Genomic DNA, 24,962 nt, shown 5'->3' with positions numbered 1-24,962 from the left:
AAGCAATGATTTGCAGTCCCTACAGTCAAAACATTGCCATGTTTCTTTTCCAATTTTCAGCTCAATCAGGTCAATTTGGAAGACAGAATCATAGAATCATAGAATCACAGAACAGTTTGGGTTGGAAGGGACCTTTAAAGGCCATCTAGTCCAACCCCCCTGCAAGGAGCAGGGACATCTCCAACCAGATCAGGTTGCTCAGAGCCTCATCCAACCTGGCCTTGAATGTTTCCAGGGATGGCGCATCCACCACCTCTCTGGGCAACCTGTGCCTGTGTTCCACCAACCTCATTGTAAATAATTTTTTCCTAATATCTAATCTGAATCTACCTCCCTCTATTTTAAAACCATTACCCCTAATTTTATTGCAACGGGCCCTACTGAAGAGTTTTTCCCCCATCTTTCCCGTAAGCCCCTTTTAGGTATTGACTAAAACTTTTACCAAGTTACATTTTCCGATTGGAAAGGAAGCACTTACTCAAAAAGATGGACAGACATGCTTTATTTTTGCCTCTGATGAACAGCAAATCTTCAGAGAAAACTAGCCTGACTTGAAAATTCTTTATGTTAGACCATTCTTATTTTTTACACAACTTAAATTTAAAAGAATGAAACCAGTATTAAAGATTTTTTCCTGGAAATACCAAATGCAAAACTATGCTAGCAACACAGTAATATTAAGCTGTCATGTGATTTGGTTGATTGACTTTATTTGAATAAATCATCAGAAGAAAAAGGTGAAATATTTGTGGTTTGTTTTTATCTATTTCTAGTATTTTTTTTGTCACCAGTAAAGCTGAAGGCCTACCTGAAGCCATCGTGGTAAATGTATCTGGAAGCCACAGAACAGAAGAATGACTCTGTGTCGATGCTGCTTTATGTCTACAGTGCGTAATTTAAAATTGGTATTTACTGCATATAGAATTCAGCACTAATTCCCATGTCTTGAAAAAATCCTGCTTTGTTTCCCATTTCTGCAGGATACAAGAGTCGTTATCTCACACATAATTCTATTAACTGAAATAAAATAGGTTGTATATAATGTTATTGATTTGTTTATCTAAGAAATTAAGTTGTTTGAACTTGTTCTATAAGCAAAATACAAGCAAAGATTCTATAAAGAGAAACCCTTAAAAAAATTTGCATGAAACAGTAAATAGAGTACGAAATTTGTGTCTCGCATGCATCAGATTGCAGGAGGAAATTCCCTGAAACACCATAGAATTTGGGTTCTAAAATATTTTTGAAGTGTTTGTCTGTAGGAAGTTGACTGTGCCTGGTTGTTATTTCAAGAAGGGACAACTGCTTCGTTATTTTAAGAAGGGAGATTTCCTGAACTAGAGGAAAGCACTTGTCAGGAGCTTATCAAGCTTTCACTCATTTTCGGTTTGGAAATCTACATTTATTTTCCACTTGCGTCTACGTTCTTCTGTGTCAGTTCAAGCACTGAGGTGGGAATCAATATTCAACAGGGTGGAATTACAGCAGATGTAGACAGGGCTCTGTGCTAAAGGAAAAGGTAGTCATGTGTTCGATTTTGCTGGTAAGATTAAGAGTTTGGTGGTGAAATTACATACTCTGGGGAAGTGTCTTCACAGTCTGAAAAATTCATCTGGGCCTTAAGGCCCATTATACGCATTTTCACCATTCCTTCAGGTTTTTTATAGTGAAGAAAAAAAACAAAACTGGAAGTCTAGGAAAAATATAAGCTAAAAATATTCAATATTTCAGTCTACTTTTATTTATAAAAGTTTATATTCTAGATTAGACACGCAGCATGTTCTCATGGAGCAATTAACCAGAAGTTGTAACAGCAGACCAACCTTGTGATCTGTTCTTCATGGCTACGGAAAGGTGAGGTCTATTAGGTGTATCTGAGAACCTTGTGAAAGGCTGAGTCTCCTGTAATTCCTCCCTGTCCCCTGCTGAACTTGTACTCCTTAAACAATTTGCATGAAGACAGTGAAAGTTTAGAAGCATGTGTTTTAAAGAATTTTAAGTTTGCATGACCATACTGAGGGAGTATACTGCCAAGAACAGAAAAGGAGCAGGATGCAAAAGCGCCTTTACTAAACAGGGCCATTGACAGCAACTCAAATATACATTCAAATCTTTGCCTAATTAAAACGTTGCTTGGGTAACATATCCTTTAACAGCAGCTCCACGTACTCACACGTCAAAAGGAATCCCACGAGCACCACAACGAACGCGGTCTGCGTTCCTAGGACTTGGGGTCTTGCTGCTGCTCGACCCCGATGTCCAAATGAAGCTTCACCTGCAATGGGTGCGTCCATGCGCTGGATTCTCCATTTTCTAATAAATGAAGAGATGATCGCATGGCCTCTGCCTCAACGGCTCCGTGTGCCTGTTTTCACACACGGGGTACATCTAGAGAATTATGTCATGGAATACACAAAATACGTGCCCAGCCGCACACACGCCCCAGACAGCCCAGCAGCCCCCCAAGTCCCCAGCAAACGACCCACGCAAAACAGAGCGAGCCCCACGTCCCGGGCTCTGCCCTGCGCGGCCGCCCCAGCCGAGAGGGGCCGAGCTTCCCCCCCTCAACATCTCGCCCCCTCTGCCAGCCCATGCCGCCGGTGGCTGTCCCACGGGTGTCACCGGCAGCCGTGGGCCAAGCCGATACCACGCTCACCCCAGCCGCGCGGTGGGGAGATGAAAGGGCCCAAAGCCGGTTGCTGGAAATAATTTGGGATTACGGGGCGGGGGGCTGCGGGCGAGGCGGCCGGCGGCCGCGGGAGGGTGCTGCGGGGCGCGGTTGCCGGCGCTGCCGCAGAAGATGTCGGCGGGGTGGTGGTGGCTGCCGGGGTGGTGGTGGTTGCCGGCGCTGCTGTGGGGGGGAGCGGGGGGCTACGTGGTGGTCAGCTCGGTGTCCTGGCCGCTGCCCGAGGCGGGGGGGGTGGCGGCGGCGGCGGACGAGCTGCACAGCTCCTCCACCGAGGAGGCCCACCCCGCGCTGCTGGAGGAGGCGGGCGGGCTCTGGAAACAGAGTTACCCGGCCTCAGCTTACCGGGAGGATGCGGCCTTGGGCTCCGGACCGGCGGAGCGGCGGTCGGGGCAAGGGGGGGTCGCCCCTTCCAGAATGTTCTCCTACCGACGGGAGGGCGGCGGGGCGGCGGGCCGCGCCGGGACTGCCCGCTCCCTCGCCCGCCACAGCACCTGGGGCTTCGTGGCTACGCGGGCGGCGCGAGGACAGGTACGGTGCCCACGGGCTGCCGCGGACACGCGTTACCCTGCTGACGAGCGGCAACCCCCCCTCCCTACCCCACCCCACCCCACCCGGGCGGCGTTTTGGTCTGGTCCCCGTTCCCCCTCAAGAAGCGCCCCGTGTCAGCAGCCACCGAACCGGCGAAAAAAAAAAAAAAAAAAAAAGAGCAAAAACTCTTTTCTAGGAAGAGAAATAATTTTCGGAGTTTTGTGAGGGAGGCACCGAAAAATCACGGTGTTTTAAGCCGGAACTCCGAGGTTGTGTTTTGGAGAGAGGCTTCTATGAAAGGTTAGAATTAGACACAGCATCCAATACTACTCAGACCAAAAAAAAAAAAAAAAAACAAACCAAAACCAAACAACAACAACAACAACAAAAAACCCCAAACCAAACCAGACAGCTTTAATTTTCTCTTGAAAGTATTCACAGCTTGATTTAAAAATAAAACATAAACCAAGTTAGAGGCAGGGCAATCTGCAGGCAGCTTGGCTGAGTTGGTGGCAGTTTAGGTTATTGTGAAATACAAAGTAACAGGCTAAAAGCTGATACCGTTAAATAAATATACAGGTACACACAGGAGGCCTGTAATTCTACATCAGTTTGTCAGAAATCCTATTAAATCGTATGATCGTAACTCCTCTGCTTTATGCTCTCGCCAGAAACCCTCGGTGGAATTACAGCCGTAATACGGTTACAGCGGTTAGCTGTCTCTCGCTACTACGCAGAAGTAATCCAGAGAAACTTGATTCGTAACAAAATTTGCAATTGATGAGGGCGGTGTTGCTGCTGTGAATGCTGAGTTACGCTGCCCGTCATCCCAGTTCTTTTTGGGAATCTGCTGTAACGTTAACCGTGCGTGACAGACGGAGCAGTTTAGGCAGTGGAAACATCCTGCAATATTACTGACAGCTACTATTATCTTTACATTCTAACTCTTAATAATAAACAAGTATTTTTGGTTTCTAACTTGTGTAGCTTCATTACAGCGTTCCTCCTAAGGAATGCTAACAAGGACCATTTTTAAGCATCACAATTTTAAAGGCATATAAACATTAAAAATCAGAAAGCATGCAATCCAGGTAATAACATCGTGCAGGATTTTCTTATTAACTATTCATACTTAATTTGATTTTGCTTTAAAGGATTTACCAGTTACACTGAATTAATGTGTTGACTGATGATTTTACTATTTAACATCTAATTGACCATGAGGAAAGAAATATCTGAAGACAGGGAAAAACAGTAATTCATTAAGTATCTGTCATTGCAATTCATAATGGGATGAAAAGCACAGTGGGAGAATGAATCATTATGGAGAATATTAATGTGTGTCGCTACTGGGCAAGGACATTTTTGCATGCATTGTATCCATTGTCTGTATGCAGGTCAGTCTTTGGGAGAAAACTATTTGAAAGCTTGGCTCCTTGGTGTCCCTCCTCCTTGCTGGTTTGGTGGCTGAGACACCCCCCCCCCCCCCAAACCCCATAGCTGAGGTTCCTGCCCAGGCAGCTGAGCTGGTGTCCAGCTTGACTTCAAACACAACTCCAGCAAAAACTCCTTTCCCTCTCTCTTGGCAAACCAATGCAATCACATTGCAAATCAAGGCTGAAAGGGGAGGCAAAATTAGCGTAAAGAGGCTGAATCAAGGCTAAATTAGGCTCTATATCCTCTTGGGTGTGAGAAAAGCTATCAGCACTGTTTAAGAGTAAACATTTCTAAATGCTGATGGCATTGATTTTAATGCACTGAAACATTTTTGATTTTGTAGTTTCTTTAAGGTCAGTGGAAGAGATAATGTCTGTAGTGTCATGGACAGGACTGGAAAGAAGAAACAGAGGAGAGATCTATATTTGTAGAAGCATGGTAGATCTAATTTAGAAGGTCTGTCTCTTGATGACAACAGAAAGGGGGAGCAGTTGGGGGTTGCTGTCCTCTCTGCTAGAGCCCTTGAGGACATCCCCAACACTGTGAATCGTCTGTGTGCAAAGATGCCACCAGTTGCTTATTTGGATTTTGCAGATCCAAGGTATGCCCTATGGGAACTGTTTACTTCTCAGCGACGGTCCCATCAGTAACAGCACTGGAATCCCTTTCTTTTACGTGACGCCGAAGGATAACACTGTGGCAGATCTCCTGAAGGATCCTGTTGCTTCTCTGACCCTGCCAGAGGCAGACGGAAATTTCTGCAGGTAACAGAGTTTTATCTGCTTACTACCACCTTCAATGGGAACAGAGTCCTCAGAACAAAATGCTGGGTCCCCACCTTCAGTGACCTGCTTTTGTTTTTGGCTCTCATCATCAGCTGCAAGCTGCTCCTTAGGCTTGTTTTGCAATAAGTTGCCCCAGTAAAGCATGGTAAAGAAAAGCAGAAGTATATCAAATAGCATCAACAACTGCAGTAGCTTTCAGCTCGCACATTAACATACCTAAATTGTAATCTCTTCTTGGAGGTCCCAGATGAAATCTGGGTGTTCAAGGTACCATTATAGGCCATGGTGATCTAGTCAGTGAATTCCAAATTATTCCAGGGGTTATCCAAGTCACGGTGAGGCAGACACCCTTGCTCTGCTGAACGGCTTTGGAGGCCCTCCTGATTGGGATGACAGGGCTCTAGCTCTCCAGGGTCTATAAGGGGATCTGAGGCTCTCAGTTCACAGGTCATACACTCAGGACCATGCCACTCAGTCTAATTCTCACCTCGTCAGAGGCTACAATTGAACATCATATCACAATTTTTTGGCATCTTGTGTATCATAAACAGTTGGTAAACGATCCCAAACGTAAAGGAAGCCAGGTCTGAGGTTTACTGATCTACAGCCGGCCCCAGCTTCGTCTTTCCAGAGACAGCAGTGAGTTGAATTCTGCCTAATCATGTGTACAATGAGTAACTCCAGATCATTGAAGCTTTACGTGTGTAAAATGTATGTATGCAAACTCAAAGATTATTCCATTTTCCCCTCCGTGCTTGTCTCCTTGAAAAAGACGTTATCTCTGCCATATGTTTGTTTACAGTCAAACATGTGGCAAACTTGGCTGGGTCACCCTTGTGTGAAGTGTTATTTCCAAAGGCCTCTTTACGTGACGAGGTGCATGACACCGAAATTGTGTCAGACAGGACTCTGCTACCAAAGCAGATCTTAGCTGATATTCCAAGGAGAGAGAAGAACTGGAAATTACAGGCTGCTTCAGAAAGAAGCAGGACTGGCAGTTTTTACCCCAACTTAAGGTCCTCTTTGGGGGAGGAGAGGTTTATCTTAAGAACTGGATCCCAGATTTCCCTGTCTGAGGATTGCCTTGGGTATCATCCCACCTCTCAAGCCCACTAGCTGAGAAAACCACTGGAAAAAGCAGTGAATGGCAAAAATAAAGCGCGTTACTGTTGCACTTGTCTGTATTTGCCTCCAAAACATACTGTCTGTTTTTTTTAAGAGTTACATGGCGGCAAAATGAAATGGTCCTTAGTCCTAAGCAGTACAAGAGATTTCAGGCTGAGATCCCATTTCCAAGGAATGGAAATTATAGCTTCCTCTTGCAACATCAAACACCTAATAGGAATCTTCCATCGCAACATTTGTTAAGGTAATTCGGCTTTGAATGCTTGAGAAGGTCAACAGAGTGGTGAAGTTAAGACCAGAATGGTTCTGCTTGTTCCTTAAAATTATTTAGTTAAATATTAGGAGTATTAGGATACTAGGAAAATTTTCTTTTATGCTGAGGGTGGTAGAACACTGGAACAGGTTGCCCAGAGAGGTGGTGGATGCCCCATCCCTGGAAACGTTCAAGGCCAGGTTGGACAGGGCTCTGAGCAACCTGATCTAGTCAAAGATGTCCCTGTTCCTTGCAGGGAAGTTGTACTAGATGGCCTTTAAACGTTCCTTCCAACCCTAACCATTCTATGATTCTATGATTCTATGAGTCTATATTTTGAATTAATCCTTTGAACTTTAAGTATATGTATCAGTTATTTCATAATAGGCTAATGGAACTTATTGCTGCTTTCTAAGCATTTTTGCTCAATCAAATAGTGAGCTGAATATCTAGACCAAGTGCTTAAAGGTGTATGTTAAGCCCGATGTCCTAGCCCCGACCCTATTTTCAAAGGCTGAAGACTCAGAGCAGCTTCCATTGATGATAACTGCTGGTGTTAAGCACTTATGAAAACTGCACACCTATTTAGGCACTTAAGTGGGGCCTTTCATCCCTGACTTTAAACAGCCACTCTTGAAAATCTTTGCCTTTTATGTTTTAGCAATGTCACCGCCTGATTTACTGTTTGGGAAGTGCCAATTCATCAACAAAAGAGAAATGCTGCATGATTTATAGAAATATGAAGTTCATACATATCACAACCCTTCAGAAATATTTATTCACTGTCTTTCTGTTAAGTAACTCTTACTTTCCAAACCAAACCACTACCCTTTTGTTCCATGTGCCAGATATTTGCTGCCGCTTGTCTTGCAGCCAGGGCAACCTGGATTCTGCAATACGAGTCTCTAGTCCCCTCCGCAGCCTGAGACCCCTGCCTCCATCGAGAAGAGCTCTCTGGGCTCCTCCAAGGAGCTAAATTTGGATTTCCAAGACAGCTTAGGCCAAACGAATCACCAGTGGCCACATCCCTACTCTCCTTCCTTACCACCAGTTGCATTATGCGCCTCCCCCCCGCCCCAACCCTCACATCAGCTCCGGGGTTTTGCCTAACCCTGGGTTGAAACACAAATCTGAAGAAAATTAACCTGATGACGAGAATAATGTTTTCTGCTGGTTCTTATTTTCTTCCTATGGCCGCTGCTGCTCTTGGCCATGCAATCCCACCCCCTCCCTTCAGCTGACCATATGGTGGGCCTATTTTAGCTCAGTAACCCAGCAGAAACCTCTTCCCTTTTTTTGGCTGGATTAGATTTGATTAGATTTAGAACTTGAATAAGCTCCCCAAGAGCCGGAGGAGTGCAAAGGAGAGGGGAAGGGAGAAGGTGGAGGAAAATAGGACATCCCCATTTTAGCATGTAACCGTACCCTAAATATTAATCTTGCTACTGCATTGAGTACAAAGATTCAGAGTCTCATCAGTGCTCCTTGCAGTACATAGTTTGTTCTTACATTCAGTTTGGTTTTCATTATTTCTGGAGTTCTCATTTGGAACAGATGTTGGCTGGCATTAGTGCAAAGAGCAAGCAATACAGAGAATGAAAAGCTGGGGCATTTTTTGAGCTGCAGTTTGTGTTTTTGATGATAGCTAGGAAAATGTGAGCAAGCTCTGGGGCTGTCTCACAGCCAGGAAGCATGTGGGCACTGGGACTTCAACTTTCTTCTTTCTCCTCATTCTGTAACAAGGGTCAGAAATGAATTTACTTTTTAAACTAGCAACTTGTGAGTGACTTTTACGTTTTAAACTAGTAACATTTTAAACTGCAACCCTGTACAGCATCCTGCCGTTACCCCAGAGAGAGAGCTTCTGCGGGCAGTGTGACAGTGAAGAATGTAACAAGTCTCAAAATAGAGGGAGGTAGATTTAGATTAGATATTAGGAAAAAATTCTTTACACTGGAGGTTGTAGAACACTGGAACAGGTTGCCCAGAGAGGTGGTGGATGCCCCATCCCTGGAAACGTTCAAGGCCAGGCTGGATGAGGCTCTGAGCAATCTGATCTGGTTGGAGGTGTCCCTGCTCCTTGCAGGGGGGTTGGACTAGAGGACCTTTGAAGGTCCCTTCCAACCCTAACCAGTCTATGATTCTAAGTGTGTCCAGGTCCCGCTGCTGGTGCTTGGGGCTGCCTGTCCCCAGCACTGCTGGAGACACTGGATCCCTTCTGGGTGTGCTCTACCTGCTGAGAGAGCCAGGCTGTGCCATGCAAAGAGCCCATAGCATCCTTAGCACAGAGCTTTATGTGGTGGCTTAGTTTTCATACAGCAGGTTTCTTCCTCTTCTTTACTCACACTACGTGAGAGGCAAAACCTTTTACTCTGAGAGACCTCAGGTCCTGCTAGTATTATAATGGTATTTGTGAGGTTTTCTTCGCAAAGGAAAGTGTCATTTATAGATGGTTTTAATACCAGAAGTTTTCTTCGTCAAGGGTGTCATTAATTGGTTTGGCTTCAAAATAATTACACAAAATAGCTAAATAAATAATGTTCTGTGTGAGAAAGTTCATGCCCTTGTATGCTAGCAATGTATTTGTAGCTTGTTTTCATGTGCAATTTTATTAGAATTTCATTATTAACCCACTCTGAGTTGCAAAAATTAAAATAAAATTGAAAGCTGGTCGATGCCTGTAGTCAATGCTGCTGGGAGCATCTGGCACTCTCCTGAAAAATGCTTCTGACCTATTGCACATAAAAGAAATCTCTGGCCTTTAGAAAGAAAACACAGCTGACATTTCAATAGTCTTCTTGTATCTAATGAGTATCAAGTGACTTGTGTGCAGGTACATCAGTTTGATATTAAATTCATTTCGTAGTGAATTTCATTTGTTTTGTTTCAGAACAGACTCAAGTTTCAAACCTTGACAATAAATATTTTCACTTTTGGGGATGTGGGGAATACAGAGTGGCCTTTTCGGTGCTCCAGCCTTAATATTTAATCAGCTAGAGAGAAAATTTCAAATGCCTAAACTAATAAGAGAAATAACATTTAATAATGAAAGAAGGAGAGCTGTGATGCATCTCAATAGGCACTAATTGCAAGACATTATAGTGTTGCAGCTACAGTCTGGATTCCTCATCTCTGACCTAGAGATCGCCTCGTCCCGGAGGGAGACGAGCCGCACTTCTCTGAGGAGGCTCTCTGATGGCCAGGCTAGAGAAAGCATTTGTTAGGAACTACACTGCATCCCCTCTGAAGGCTGATAAATGAGTAATAGAGGCAAGAAAAATTAAATGGTTCAGGCCTATAAATAGACTAAGTTGGCATGTCTGTTCCACAGGCAAGCTGAAAAGATTGAGTCCCATTCTTACAGCTTTCAGAGGGAGCAAGATCGAGCCCGACGTTAAAGAATAGAGCAGCTATTGTTCTAAACACATTTCCCAACGCACAGGCTGCTCAGAGGATCTCCCTTTCCAAGTAAGCTCCTGGGCCTGCCTCATTACAGCTGCAGTCTGGAAAACAGGCAATTAATTTTAAATGTGTGTCGCCTCCTTGACATCAGGTTCAGCACATTTGTAGGGACCAGCTGCAGCTTTCTCAGAGAAGGAGCAGTTACATGGCTGCCGCGAACTGGTTTTCATACAAGGGAAAAAGAAAGAAAAGCATGAGCTTTGGGGTCAGTCCATGCGTTTGTTTTCCTTTGCTATTAGTTTGGAGGATGGTGTTTCAAATCCACACTGCAGACTGCGAGTGATTTGAGAAACCCAGGTTCCTCTCCTGGTTTATGACCTGCATCAAAGGTGGCTCCGTCAGAGCCATTTTACCCACTGTGCTCCATCTACTGCTTGAGGTAGCAGATCGGCATGACTGGGCAGATGTCTTCAGTGGATATAATCCATAGGTTTCCTAAACTCTCAATTGAAAAGGCTGATGGGAAGCGCTGAGCATCTCCAGCTGTAGGTCTCCTGAAAGACGGACAACTTTTGAGATGTCAGTTGGCCATCCAACATATAGCTACCTCTGGGTTTGTAGTCACTGTCTGTTAATACAGGGATGAATATAACAAAGAAATTTGGCACTGCACCTTCACACAAAGAGAAATTACGCGCACAGAAGACAAAGGCTGAATCCAGACACCCCTTAATTTTTGAGAACCACCTCCTGTTTCTGTGGCACAGACACATTTCTAGTTCTGGTATTTATATTTGCCCTTTTTAGTCATATGCAAATAATTATGTCAGTAGCTGTTTCCGAAAAATCTGTATTTAAAAAAATCAGGAAGATACCAAATTAGAAAGTCAAATATGAAACCTACTATCATCATGACCCAATGCACACAATATAGCTGGAAATTACTATTTTCTTCCTGTATTCTTAAATAACCAACTTCCCAAAATCCCTTTCTAGTGAAGTAGTGTGTGTTTCTCTGACTCTGTTTACAGAAATAGTTGATGCTGTGATTCTTTTTTTTCCCCTGTGAATTGTCTATGGTTAAACTATATAAAAGTTTCCTGTCTGAAACATAAGAATTTAGCTAAAGAAACGAGTTGTTGTTGTCACTGAAGACAGACAAACAGACTGACTTCACTTAACAAATTCTGATAAAACATTCTAGGAATTATTATCTCCTAGGAAGACTGAAATGGTTTAAAACACAAAAACAGGTATACTATGGATCAGGCTCGCGTAGGTGCAGAATAGCCATTGTACTAATACTCTTCAGCTCCCAAGCCTGACTTCAGATTCAGAACAGAAGACTGCTCTTCCAAAAGCAAAAGCAAAGATGTCTTTTAACTATCTTTGCTGGCTTTCAAACACGGCTGATAAAGAAATTCTTGACAAAATGAGAGCAGGGCAAGGCAAAACTGCCCAGCCGTATCCAGCTGAAGGCCAGCAACAGCTTTGCAGATTATGAAATTGCTTTCAGCAGAGATTTTGTTTGACGTCCATGCCGTACAGATTAGCAGCATCAATACGTTCTTTCTGCTTCGGAGACTCTGGTAGTTAGTGGTAAGCAAATGAAATGTATGAGGAGGATAACTTGCTTTTCAAATTTAATCACATTTATGAATCAAAATTATATGCATTTTACCATAATTCTCTGAGGACAGAGCCCTTCCTTTCTGTAGATTTTAGGGGACAAAAAGTCATAGGATGTATTGTATATACTAGACAGTGAGTCTGAGTCTTCGCCTCATGCCCAGTTTGGGTCTAGGCAAAGAGGAGGCCTGCACAGGGTAACAGGGTGCCTACCTTGCGTCTGTGGGAGGTGGCAGGGATGACCTGTTCCAGCAGCCAGTCCCCACGTCCTAATTGCATGGCTTTGTACAGCTGTTGCTATAAAGAGAGGTTAGGATGTGTGGAGACAGTCATTGCCCTTATGCCACGCATGAGCTGCATGCTCTGAAGTAGAAAAACATGTAGGAAAACTGTCCTCTGGGGCTTTCTTCTTGGCTCTCTGGCTCTCCTTTTCTGCAACAGCAGAAAGCTCTTTCCCAAGTTCTTTTCTCTTCCATTCTGCTCAAGAAATAGAGAGGTAGAAGCAGTGCTTTCTCACAGGGCAGGGAAAACTGCACTCAGGGAAGATGGGGAGGATTTATGGATCCTGACAGGGAGGATAAAAGGTCTCATCTCCTCAGGGGGTGGAGGAGAAGGATGGCAGCTCCTCTGTGGGAAAAGGAGGCTGAGGAAGAAGAAAAAGAGAGCGATTCTCCTCCATTGACCCCTGTTTCTTCCCCCAGTCCCTGAAGTATTACTGAACCCTCCCAGTTTCCTTCTACTTATTCCTTCTTGGGGACACCTGGGTCTCCTTCCCAAGTGCCTCCCAAACTCCTAGTTTACCTTTACTGCTGATTTTTGCCAGATTTGTTTCACCTCACAAACGGACTGCAGAGGCTGAGAATTAAGATGATAGCCCAGGGATAGAAACGAGGAGACAGAGCATCATCAGTCAAATCAGACATCCAGCTGGGAAAGGGAATCCTAACAAAGTCTCAATCACCTCATGTGCCAGTAAAATCGCATCACCCTGAACTACGGGTTCATCAGATCTGGACTTGCTAGGTTGTTGTATAGGAACCTTATAATTAAAATCTAAGAGATGGCTAGTGTAGTAAACAACTTAATGAGTAGGTGACACTCTTTACTCTGAACCATGACCCAAAAAGTGCGGAAGTGGAAGGCAATAAAATAAGTAGCACGTCTTCATCAGCAGTGCATTTCATAGAATCATAGAATACTTTGGATTGGAAGGGACCTTTAAAGGTCATCCAGTCCAACCCCCCTGCAAGGAGCAGGGATATCTTCAATATTGCTGCATTGCATTGCTGTTGGGAAACATATTTCACTTGGACACAGACTTCTCCTTAAGCTCAGTAAAGCTGGCAGCTTTGTAAGTGAATGCAGCTGATGCTCTCCTCTCACATGCTTGGAAGAGACAACTGCCTGGACCGGGTCAAATTCTGCATACCTAGTTTGCTCACCGTAAGCAGAGGAACAGAGACAATCAATTCTCTCTTCACAAATCAGATTAATAATTCAGATAATCTCTCTTAATGCACTGCATTCTTATAAAATGCATAAACTGAATCTTCTTCCATATAATTTATCTTCCCTCAATTTCTTCAACAAGGTGTATGTATTTTACATAAGCATAAAAAAATAAAGGCACTCCCTCTTACTTTACCTCCTTCTACAGTTCCCTGCTTTGTCTTCCCCTCAGTTCATATTTTATCATAGCCCTCGTGAAACCTTCTCCAGGGAGACAGAGGACCTGATTCTGGGTAAAGGCAGGGCCTGAGAACCCACCTTGGGTTTCCTCGCGCGAGAGAGAGACAGCATCACTGTCTCTCCCCGTGGCTCTGCCTCCCTCTTGCCCCGAGTCAGCAGTGCGCAAACGTTGTATAAAGCCACTCCTCCGCACCTACTCATTCTTGTGCCAACAAAGACAAAAGGAACCCAAGGGCTGAGAGCTGAATATTTGTTTATTTATACAGAAGGCAAGAAATTACTAGTGAATGTATGACTAGACCTCTACAGATGTGAGGGAGGAATATTTTTGCAAATATACCTATTTATCCCTGGTATCCCTTTATTATTTTTAGTAAACATAGGAGATATACCCTTGGCTATATCCCTTTATTCCTAGGAAGCAAAGCTCGTGTTTACATTAGTTGCACTGGTAACACCACTGAAAATGCAAGACCTGTTCACAACACAGGTAGAAGTGGTAGCTGTAAGTTTAGTGATTTTTTATGGTTTAGGAAAGATAAAAGTAATCAAATTAGGGAAATACTATGCCAAAAATGATGCACAAACAGATTCCTTCAGAATATGAAGGCCTCCTTTGATAAAGAAAATACGCTAATGCTAATGTAAGATTAGAATACAAAGTTCCTATTCTGAAACAGAAAACCCATGATAAGGGGCAGTGCTAAAAGCAAAGCCAACAAAGTAATAACATAGCGTACTGAAACTCAAATGTATCATTGTCCTATTCAGCTCCTCCGAAACTTCATCTAATATAATCTTAACAAATAATTTGTTTGCCTCATTTCCCAGAGAAACAAACTTACCCTCCAGAATATAACTCCAATGTGCAAAATTCAGCTTGAATAACTTCTTCTGGGAATGACAATATTGTGTATGTTGGTTAGTGTAACACCCTGACTCACAAGAGAAGAACATAGAGAAAACTGCAAACAGAAGAGGGAGCCAGGACAAAAAACAGAAATAAAAACATCCCAGATGTGGATGTACAGTGTGTGGGTTTTGTTGTCAGCCAAATATGCAGAGCACAGTTTTTCCTGTAAATCAGGAAGAGTCACATCTGACATTCCTATCAGGGAAAAACTTCTCAGCAAAGGCAGGCAAGATTCACTGCTTAACCACAGCAAGGTTAGACTGTCAGGTCTATTGCCTACTCAAAATCAATGGGTACGCTTTTAAAATAAACACGTACTTGCACAAAAAGATAAAATAATTGTAATTCGAGAAGGTGTCTGACCAAAACTTCTCACTGCTCCCGATGACGTCTCCATCCACTCTGTGAAATGCAGACAACCTTTAATAACAATCCTTTCTAATTCCTCTCTGAAAGGAATTAACGACATCTTACCTAGGAGCTATACCCAAGAACGGCACTTGCTAATACACCTGCTTTTCCCAGCTCTTCAGTCATTTTATGATACTGTTAGGCCCTGGAGGAATGGTTCCCTACACACAGGTATACAGTTACTCATTGAAAGCAGACTTCTGAACTGAAATTTTGCTGGTGAGAAGTCCCTTCCCTCTATATTTTTAAGAATCGTCTCATTAAATACATAAGGGTATGTAGAGGGTGTTGATACAGTATTAAGATTAAGCACAACAGATAACAGTAGATCAGGAGATCACTTCAGAAGGACTTTAAGACTCTGCTGTCCAGGGCCATCAGTTTCAGGAGTGTGAATCTGCACTGCCCTGGCTGCTGGACATGCAGACCCTCAGCTGAGACCCTTTGTCTGTGGGATTCAAGTCCTTTCTCTACTGCTGAATACACTATATTTGCTGATATTTATTTGTGTTTTGGTGGGTGAGCTTCTCCTTGGATCATAGATGCCTAAAGGGCCACACAACACCTATTTACACAGAAGAAATGTCAGGAACTATGGCTGTCCCCAGGGCATGGAGCGGTGCTGCTGAGGGACAGGATGCTCTCGGGCCACCGTAACCTAGCTGGTAAACTGCATCTTCAGCATGCAGTAGGAGTTAGCGTTGAGGATCTACAGAGTGCCAAGGTGACCAGGTAGACAAGTTTGTACTCTGAATATACATTGATAGAAATAAACCCAGTGCCAGGCCAGGGAATGCAGGTTTTCAGGTACTCAGAACACCATTAATTTATTACTTTGTAATTAAATTAAAAAAAAAAAAAAAAAAAGTACTAGAGAAAATCAGACCACTATTTATTGATGTGAACAGAAAGTTTGAGCTTGATCTTTGGCAGCTGTCCTTCCTCCTGTCCAGAAAGCGTGGGAGAGGAAAAAAGAGTAGGAGTAGAGTTTGTCCAGAGGTCATTGAGTTGAACACACCCTTCAGACAACTGCTGCTCCAGACCAAACAGGACACTGAAAAAACATCCCAGAGATGATGTGACTGCAAATGGCTCTTTGGAACTCAGGGTACAGACGATGCCAAGTGCTTACTGGGCATAGCCGAGTATCGGTCAGGCCGCTATACTTCCTTCTGTATCTCTGTTCGTGGCCCCATCTATAAAAGCAGGTACTTTATCCAGTGAGCTACACGGTCTTTCATAACCATCTGCAGGGAATCTGCAGGTGTTAAATTAGCTGCAGGAGGATGCCCATATGTTTCCTGCATGCAACAGACACATATTGAGAATCATAACAAAAAAAAACCCAACAAACCACCCTTTGCAGATTGCACAGAGTTAAGGCTAAAGGGCTCAAGCCAAGATCTTTAAGTAAAATCTCATACAGATGAGCTGTAATTTACTGTGATTTGCTGCTTCTGATTAAAACACGGAGAAGAAGAAATGCAGTCTTCATTTCCTAATGTAGTTTTTGGGGCTTATGTTCTTATGTGGGAAGACAGTTCCATGAGACGCTGAGCAGTCTCAAACTGCTAGCAATGGGACTTGGGGCTGCTCAGCACTTGCTAGGATCAGGCCTTTGCAGTCATTGCATACATCTTTTTTTTTTGTGACTGGTCAATTTACTTTCGATTTATGTCCTTGTATTGTATATGTCAGAGTCAGCAATTGCCTCGCAGCTACTAATGGGAGTTATTTATTATTACTGTATAGAAAGAGCCAAAAAGGAACAAGTGCCTTCTCTGTCTCAGTCTGAAGGATGAAGGCAGCTGGAAAATTTTTTTTTAATAGATCTTACTTGTCTCCTTGGTATAAAGCAGTTGAAAAATGGGTAAAAATGAGCAAGGACTGAGTTTCTAAGATAGGCACAAGGAAAAACCTTGTTTTACACACATGCATGTATGCATGCTTATTTTGTAGGCATAGGCACAGACTAACCATCTCACTATTTCTCTTCAGAATCCTGAATTTCAGTCTGTACATGTCTGGGAAAACTGACATTTTCACATTTTCTACAATCTAACATATATTAATCCAGTTTTTAAGTGCATACATTAATATTAAGCAAATCTCTACAGCAGAGATCTCTTTCAGGTGAATATTCTTTCAAGAGCCCCCTCAAATGTTATAGCTGAGTGTAGAAAAGAACTGCAAGGCTTGACAAAATATTGCAGCTTTTTATATGGGAGCAGGAATTCGTATTTCCCCACAGCCCTTAACAAAGAAACCAAGCTATTACACATGAGCATTTTTCTCTGTGCACAGAAAAAATGTAATCGATCCGGAGGATCCAAGGTGCGCCAGGCTGACTCTCACGGGACAGATGGTCATGGTGCCTCCGGAGGAAGTGGAATTTGCCAAGCAAGCAATGTTTTCCAGGTCTGTATGTAACAGGCACGTAGTAAAATGCAACCCACAGGTTTGAGACAAATATACGGATGTGGCCGTTTGGTACGGAAAATCTGAGAAGTAAGAAGCCTGATCTTTACTTTGGGGCCACAAAACATGTTGGCTCCTGTGTGGCTTGGAACGACAGGCAGAGCTGTGTGACCTCCTTTTAACTCTTGAGGTAATGAAATATGGGAATGCAGTTAGTCAGTGCTGGACTCCGGTAAGGCACGTGGTTTATAATCAGGGGATTAGGAAAATATTTCACCTGGCTCTGAGGAGAGATTCTATAAATCCAGGGTGTATTTGTTACCTTTAATGATTCTTCCACACCTTAGGACAGGTATTGCTCTTCAGCCACAGCCACCTACTCAGAGACAGAGCAGAGCTCTCCTGCCTTTGGGCTTACACCTATGTGCAGGGTGGAGTTTACGGGTTTTATTATCTCTCCTGGGTTTTATTACCTCTCCTGACTTACCTGACAACTGCTACCAAAGCTGTAATACTTACTGAAGAGTCTCCTTTGAACAGATGCAAGCCCAACCCAGGCACACATTCGCACACACCCGGGGTGTGCCCCATGCCTTCCAGTGGGTCTTCAGAATAACAGGCGTGAAAAGCCCAAACCTCAGCCAGGGCATGCACGTCCCACACAGGCTGCCAGGGCACACCCTGCCTGCTCCATCACATACTTCTGGGAAACTAGGATGAGCTGGGATCCAAAACAGCCCAGAGGCAATATTCTCTCTGTCCTGCTGGAAGGGGTTAGGGTGGCCCATCAGTAGCAAAAATGGGACCAGAGATAGACTGGGGGCTATATTGCCATACAAGCTTTTTTTACAGGCTTTGCAGAAATCTGATTCCTATGCAAGCCACAGTCCACCAGCACCTCAGCAGCGGATGCTCCACTGTCAGAGAGCAAAGGCCAGACTGACACGGTGAGGCCTGCCAGGGCTCACGCCGTCCAATGCCGGCAGCAGCTGGAGCCACCTCCCAATGTCACAGTCATGGGTGCTCAAAGGGACAACTCAGAGAATGGTGGGAAACCCCAGTTCAACCCAGAAGTTGCCAAACCAACCATCTCCTCTGCAGGAGGGGCAGAGGGGCACTGGGCCAACTCTGCCCTGACTTGCACCGCTTCCCCCCCTGCTCCCATGAACACTGCGGTTCGAGCTGTTGTATCCGCTCCGTGCAGCGCTGCCGAGTATCCCACAGCACCCACAGGGACCAGATGTCTGCATCCAGTATCGCTGGCCTCTTCAAGCTAGCTGTAAGGGCAGGCCCAAGAAATGAGACACAAATACAGGACGAGAAGGCTCTAGCAGGTGACAGCTTCAAGAGGCTGTGCTCTACTTGCTAGCCAGTTTTATTGGCTCTCCTGACGTACCACAACTGCTACCAAAGATGCAACATTTTCAGAACCCTGTTTCCTTTGAACAAATACAAGCACTACCCTGCGCACGTTCAGAGAATCTCCTCTAACTGTTTTTCACTTACTCAGAGACCAAGCAACATCTGCCTTTAAAGATGGGGTTCTGCAATGGGGAAGGTGGTGTTCGCTGGCTGCCTTCCTTGCAGTTCTCACCAGACTGCGGTGTGGAAGATCATAAACCTTACTGTAAGGGAGGGCCAAAAAGATGAATGGTGGTGGTTCTCAGATCTCAGGTTTCACTCTGGCTGAGCACACTAGGCTGAAGAAAAAAGCAGGCTATGCATATGCTTTGGCACGTCTTTTCAATTTTTTTTTTTCCTTTTGTTTGTCCTTCCAGGCACCCGGTGGTAAGAAAGTGGCCTCGTAGCTATGAGTGGTTCTTCATGAAAATGAACATTGAGCACATCTGGCTTCAGAGCTGGTATGGAGAAGTTTCTGCCATTGCAGTAGAAGAGTATTTAAAAGCAGTTCCAAGTAAAGGATGATTGAATGGGCTTTGAGATAGAGATCTGCTGAGTTTCCTTTCCAAACACTTTTAAAATTTTGTGCTGGATGGCTACTTTACAGTGATTTTTTTTTCCCCCAAAAAAGCTTCAAAATAGCCCTGTCTTACATGAAACAGAGTGAAAATAAACCAACACAGACTTTCAAATTATAAAGGAGAGGTGGATACTAGCCCTACCCTGCAATGTACAAATGTGTAATTTCAAACAGGCAATGCATCATCTTCAACGCTGCTTAAAAACGCTTTGTATCTGTTTGACTTTTATTGCTGTGCACCCACAGGGAAACTACATTATGTGCTAAATATAATGTTCTGATTTACAGAAAAAGCAAATTGCCTATTCAGAACCCTCTGTATTGTGGAGGTATTACTGCTGCTTGGTGTGTAAGTACTCTAAGATAAACTTAATAGCTGCAACTTCAGATATTTAAGTTTAAAAAAAAAAAATTGCTAAAGCTGTCCTCATTTGCTAAATTATATTTTCTACATATGTTTTTCCCTAATTATCTAATTTGATATTTCACTTGGAAATTGAGTGGAAATTGTCTCTTTTAGTAGAAGAAAAATGCAAGCAGCTCAAACAACACGCCTCCAGTGTAACTTGTCTCTTACTGACACAAAGCTGGTTAAACACATTAAGGGCCCATCCACATCAGCCCCACAAGGATTATCCCAATGCAAATATAAACATTCTCATAAGAAGAATTTTAGTAGATGTCCTCAGCTAGCCTGTTCCTGTTATGAGAGAGGAAAAGCATTTTTAATAGCCTGTAGTCCTCATTTTTTTGCATCCCTTCTCCAGCCACCGCTTTATTTTTAACTCATTTGTGCAACTGATTTTTGTAAACCATCACTAACTCATCTAGAGGTGGAGCCAGTCCCTGTTTCCTCACCATGTTCTAAAGGGCTTGTTCATGCATTTATTTTTTTAAAGAAGCCTAAAGATGGGTAGATAGGCCATGAAAAACTCATTTTTGTAGTGTGGAAAGTGCAGACTTTGTTGCAAACACATTATGGCATCTCATGTGATAATACCAGAAGCGTTTAAAGGTATTTTACTCACCTTTAGCCCTTTCTCTGGATGTCCTGGTAAATTTATTCTGCACTTCCTAAGGGTGTCACAGTAAGAAAGGTCCCATGGCTAACCTGCCAAGTCATCACACAGCTTGCAAATTATACAGCTGTTCTCCCTGTTACATTAAGAAAGAGACACATTGAGATGGGGTTTCTGTGCCTGTGGGGAAGGTTTTCCAGCATCCCTGGGAGGGCACCCGCGCTCTGGATGCCAGCCCACGCCACAGCTGGGCTGAGGAGGAGCCTGGGTCCCTGGGTGAGCAACCTGAGCTTGTACAGATTAATCCACAGGCAGAGCTCAGAGGCAGCTGCGTGAGCTCCGACCAGCTGGAAGCCAATTAAGTGTAGCTGAGCTTATTTTCATTCAGGCATAGAGTGAGAGACTCATTCCCGGAGCGGAGCTGGGCACCGTGCTGGTTTAACTACCAGGGGTCGCTTAGCTCTTGGACGAGTTCAAGGCTCCGGGCATCCCTGCCATTTCTGATATTCTGTAAGAATCAAAGACAAATGCAGGGGAAAAACTTTGTTTAGACACTTACAAGCATTTTTTTTTCTTTTCTCATTGTCAGAGACTCTGTTAGCAATGCAGATCTTTTGCAGAGGTAATTACACAAAAAGGAGGAAGCATCCTGCCTGAATCAATTTCCTTTTTGGCAGATGAGCAGCATTTTCCCACTTGAGTTTGCCCCTGAATCTTGTACTGTGTAGTACTGAAGCAAAACGGCCCATCCTGTACAGATTTATAGAACACCATCAAGTGAAATCCTCCTCGACTCCTGTAGTTTTGCCATGGAGGTCTTTGCCCACTATGGATTTGGTACTTTGCCCATTAGGATTAGTAGGACTTTTAAAACTGAGTTCAACAGGCAGAGTACTAGACCCTGTAAGGGAATCTCCACAGGTCTAACATTTCTGTGCAATTTTAATTCCATGTTTCATTATCCCAGTTCACTACTATTCCCAGAGAAACCTGAACCGCCTATTCTCTCCCCTGCCCCTAAACACACACAGAGAGTAAGCAAATACAGTGTACAAGGCTCAATGTTTAAATAAGCTGAAGGTGAGAGGAAGAATTTTAGAAATGCTGCTGTTACTATACTCTCAATTTCACTTACATCCTTAGCCTGGTAACAGTGACGTGGTCGTATGTCCTATCCATTAACTTAGTAACACTCTTGCCCTAGAGCAGTAAGGGATTGTACCAACGGTATTTAGTAGAGCTTTAACTATTTAAGAAATCAGTGTGCACCAATAAAGGTTTTGAATTTACAATACCCTCCTTGTTATCGGCTGTCTCCCTGCACACCTAGATTAATTGGAGTAGCTTCTGTATTGTAAATTGATATATTCATCAAGAAGCTCTTCTCTATGGACCTGCCATGAAGCTCTTGACAGAACCTCAAAACATGAACAGCGGTGGCATCTAAAGTGACAAAAGCTGCTTCATTAAGAAATGCCATCTTAAATCACCTGTTCTCATTTCATGCTTCCTTCTCCCAAGGAACAGCTACCATAAAAGCCCTTGAAAGTCTGTAGAAATTCATCAAAAATATGACCTGCAGGTTTTGAATGGAATTTTCTGGAGAAAAAAAAGGTGGAGGAGATAGTGGTTTGCGTAATCAGGCTTTACATTATTAATTATATACTGCTTCAGATTTTTCTTTAAACTGACAAATGTCTCAAGTGATATTGTTCATCATGTGGCAAGTGATGTTTGTTAAAGCTTTTAATCCAAAGAGTGTTATTGAGATAGCATAATAAAATCACAGTTCCTTGAGACTGTAGAGGGCCTGATCTCACTTCAGTTCAAGTCAGTAGCAAAACCTCTATTTGTTTGTTGTGCTTTAATTATTAGATCCAATAAACATTTTTATAAAAGGTCTTGATAAGCACTTGATAATTTATTAAGCATTTCCAGTACCTGATGTGTTATTTATTTCCATGTGTTCTGTATTTGAGTTATTTCTGTAGCTTCCCCCAAAAACCTTGTTGTGCAACGTGTATTATTTAAAACTGTAACTGTGGTTTTGCAGTATTTAAGAGATGCATTTAGTCATGTCTGTATACTTGCTGAAAAAAAAAGGAAGACAAAGTTCTAAACTTGGGTTCTCACTTTTTTGCTACTTTGTGCAAACATAATGCATGTACAGGATTTAAGCACAGCTAGTTTGAACAGCTGTTCTTGTTTAACCAAAGAATGCTCCGTTTCTGATGACATTTTCATTACTTTGGTGGATGAAAAGCAACCTGTCTCGTTTCTGGATGTGTATTGCAATTTGCAATGTATTTTGATTTCTAAAGATACTGAATGTTGTTAACAAAATGCCTACTGAGAAGAAATGCAAATAAAACAGATTACAAAGTGGAAACTGTAGTTAGAGTATTTTTGAGTCTGCAGAACAGCATTAGCCAGAGTAACTGACCTTTTACTGACTGCCATTAGAATAATTTATCTCTGATCTGAACATCTGCTTTTTTTTTTTTTTTTTTTACAGTTTTCCTGAACCAAGCCAATTTCTCTCAAAATATTTCTGGGAATTGAGACTCAGATCTGCCTTGGTACAGCCTCGTTTTTCTCTGGAGAGAAAAGTCTAGCCAAGCACTTTTTATCTTTCCTTCGTCTTGTCATTACTGTCAGCTTTGCTTTCACCATGGCAGTTCAATGTCACCCTTAACAATGTTTGCTCTTCTTTTCTGCACATGGGGACTGAGCTCTCACCTCTCAGGTGTGCATTAATGGTGTTTTGGAAGTTTCCTCAGTGCTATTTCTTCCCTTGCTAGCCTTGCTCTTACAAGGTCTTGCTACAGCTTGCTCTCCACTGTCCACTTTCTTCCAGCACGCTTTCTTAAGCAAAGGTTGACAATTTACCTTTTCCTCTTGCTTTTCTGCACTATCTATCTCCTTTCAACAAAATTCAAGCTCTTCCACTAAAATTCCCACTTAATATCCAATGAAGGTTATAGGAAACAGCCTGTGTTTCCTATTTATGCCTTAAAATCCTTGTCTTGCCACTGGTTGGACTGCATTCACTGTGAGGACCGTGACTACAGTTCCCTAACCCGTACAAATCACAGTCAACATCAGTTTCCTATCTCCAGCGACTCCATATTCTTAAAATAGCATTTCCTGAAGCTGTTCTTTCCCTTTGTACTGAGTCTTTTTACTTTTATCCCATTTCCGGAGTGATGTCTATTCTGATTACACTACGTGTCTTTCACTTCTTTACCAAAAAATTCTCATTTGAACAACACTTTCGGACTCACTAAAATACTGTCACTTTTTTTTAATCTGCTTTTTTGCCCAACACTGAATTTGTGCTCCTTCCAAATTATGTCACTTGCCGTCCTTCAACACGGCCCACCCTTTACCTGACTCTACTCTGCCACCACCCCCATTCACCCTCTCCCATCTAACATTCTCCTGCTCCTCTCTTGCCTTATCCTCTTTTTCCTAATTTTTTCTTAATTAACTCTAATTTTCCTGTGTTCTTCCCTGAACCTCCAATTCCTTCTCCAAAGCCCCTTCCAGATTACTTTGTCTGCTCCGTCTTGGCTGTCTCCTTGATTTTGATACTTTAATCTTGTTCTCACAACGCTCAGTGCCTTTGGAGAGAGTCCTAACACTGCCGAGTATTGTGGGAGAATGCTAAAGAGTTACTTTAAAGAATGCTTTGAGGTTGACATTTATTTATTTATTTAATTTAACATCAACTCTGGAATAGAAATGGGAACATATTGGCCTTGGTGCCAACACAGAGCAGGGCGGTTCACCGAGCTCATGGCTTTTGTCCGATGGCACCTCCTGCACAAACTGTTCAGGGTCTGCTAGACACTGTCTGCATCATCATCCACAAAATGTAATCACGATTAGGAGGAAAAGGACGTTACCTAAGTTTGATGACATAGGTTAACAATCTATGATCCTTATGAAAGGTTGACTTCTGAGGGAAAACGAGTGTACGAGATCGTTCAGAAAAGACTGGTAGCCGGTGAAAACAAGCGATCCATTTCAGGAGCTGGAAAAAGGCCTTGCAGGAAAAAAACAGGTAAGACTTTAAATGTGTTTATTTAAGAAGAGGTGTGTAACAGTTCTATTAATGGAAAATAAATCCATAAAACTATCATATTTCTTCAGTATCTCTTATTTAAATAAATTTTTCTCAGGTTTTTTTTTTTTTTTTTTTTACATAGTACTGACCCTCTTACCATTTGCTATCCTTCTGAAGCCAGCTCCCCTCAGCACAACCCCACAGGCGCCTTTCCCCTCCGAATTTCCAGTGGCTCTGCTCCCTCTCCCCTGCCTTGCCGCACAACACCCCGGCCCTAGCTGCATTCTGACCGGCCCCCACCCGCACCCCAACCGCCCTTTACCCTCGAACCACGCCGAGGCGTGCCCCGGACGGTGACCAGTTTAAATTCACGCCCGTGTCACCAGGCCAGCTAGACGGGCCAGACTTAAAGCGCCCACCCCTCGCTAGGCTTAAAGGCCAAGCAGCGCCGCAGGGCTCGTTTGTACGGAGAGGCCGGTGCGCGGGAGGTTTAAGCTCACCCCCCGCGGGCGCCGGTTGCGCACTAGGGTGCGGCCCGCTCTCCTCTCCCCGGGGCTTCTGCCCTCCAGGCCCGGCCCGCCCCGTCCAGGCGCCGGCCCGCCCCGTCCAGGCGC

At 43.5% G+C, this 24,962-nt stretch overlaps 1 protein-coding gene across 1 annotated transcript; it reads left to right on the top strand.

The window, feature by feature from the left end:
• The first annotated feature begins 2,800 nt into the window (after positions 1–2,800).
• On the top strand, positions 2,801–22,662 carry CREG2 (cellular repressor of E1A stimulated genes 2). The gene is made up of 4 exons (XM_086740824.1): positions 2,801–3,217; positions 5,249–5,418; positions 17,166–17,279; positions 19,058–22,662. The coding sequence occupies exons 1-4, from the start codon at positions 2,801–2,803 to the stop codon at positions 19,203–19,205; spliced, it is 849 nt and encodes a 282-aa protein (XP_086596950.1). The 3' UTR covers positions 19,206–22,662.
• Positions 22,663–24,962: the final 2,300 nt, after the last annotated feature.

This window comes from Chlamydotis macqueenii, chromosome 1 (assembly GCF_036417535.1).
Source record: "Chlamydotis macqueenii isolate bChlMac1 chromosome 1, bChlMac1.mat, whole genome shotgun sequence".
Lineage (NCBI taxonomy): Eukaryota > Metazoa > Chordata > Aves > Otidiformes > Otididae > Chlamydotis > Chlamydotis macqueenii.
This window is presented reverse-complemented; position numbering and strand designations above follow the sequence as displayed.

Bases quoted from the DNA above. Each gene is read 5' to 3' on its own strand.
- CREG2 (XM_086740824.1), top strand. From the start codon at position 2,801: ATGTCGGCGGGGTGGTGGTGGCTGCCGGGGTGGTGGTGGTTGCCGGCG. The intron at 3,218-5,248 runs GTACGGTGCCCA...TGGATTTTGCAG, and splicing joins CGCGGGCGGCGCGAGGACAG to ATCCAAGGTATGCCCTATGG. The intron at 17,280-19,057 runs GTCTGTATGTAA...TTGTCCTTCCAG, and splicing joins AAGCAAGCAATGTTTTCCAG to GCACCCGGTGGTAAGAAAGT.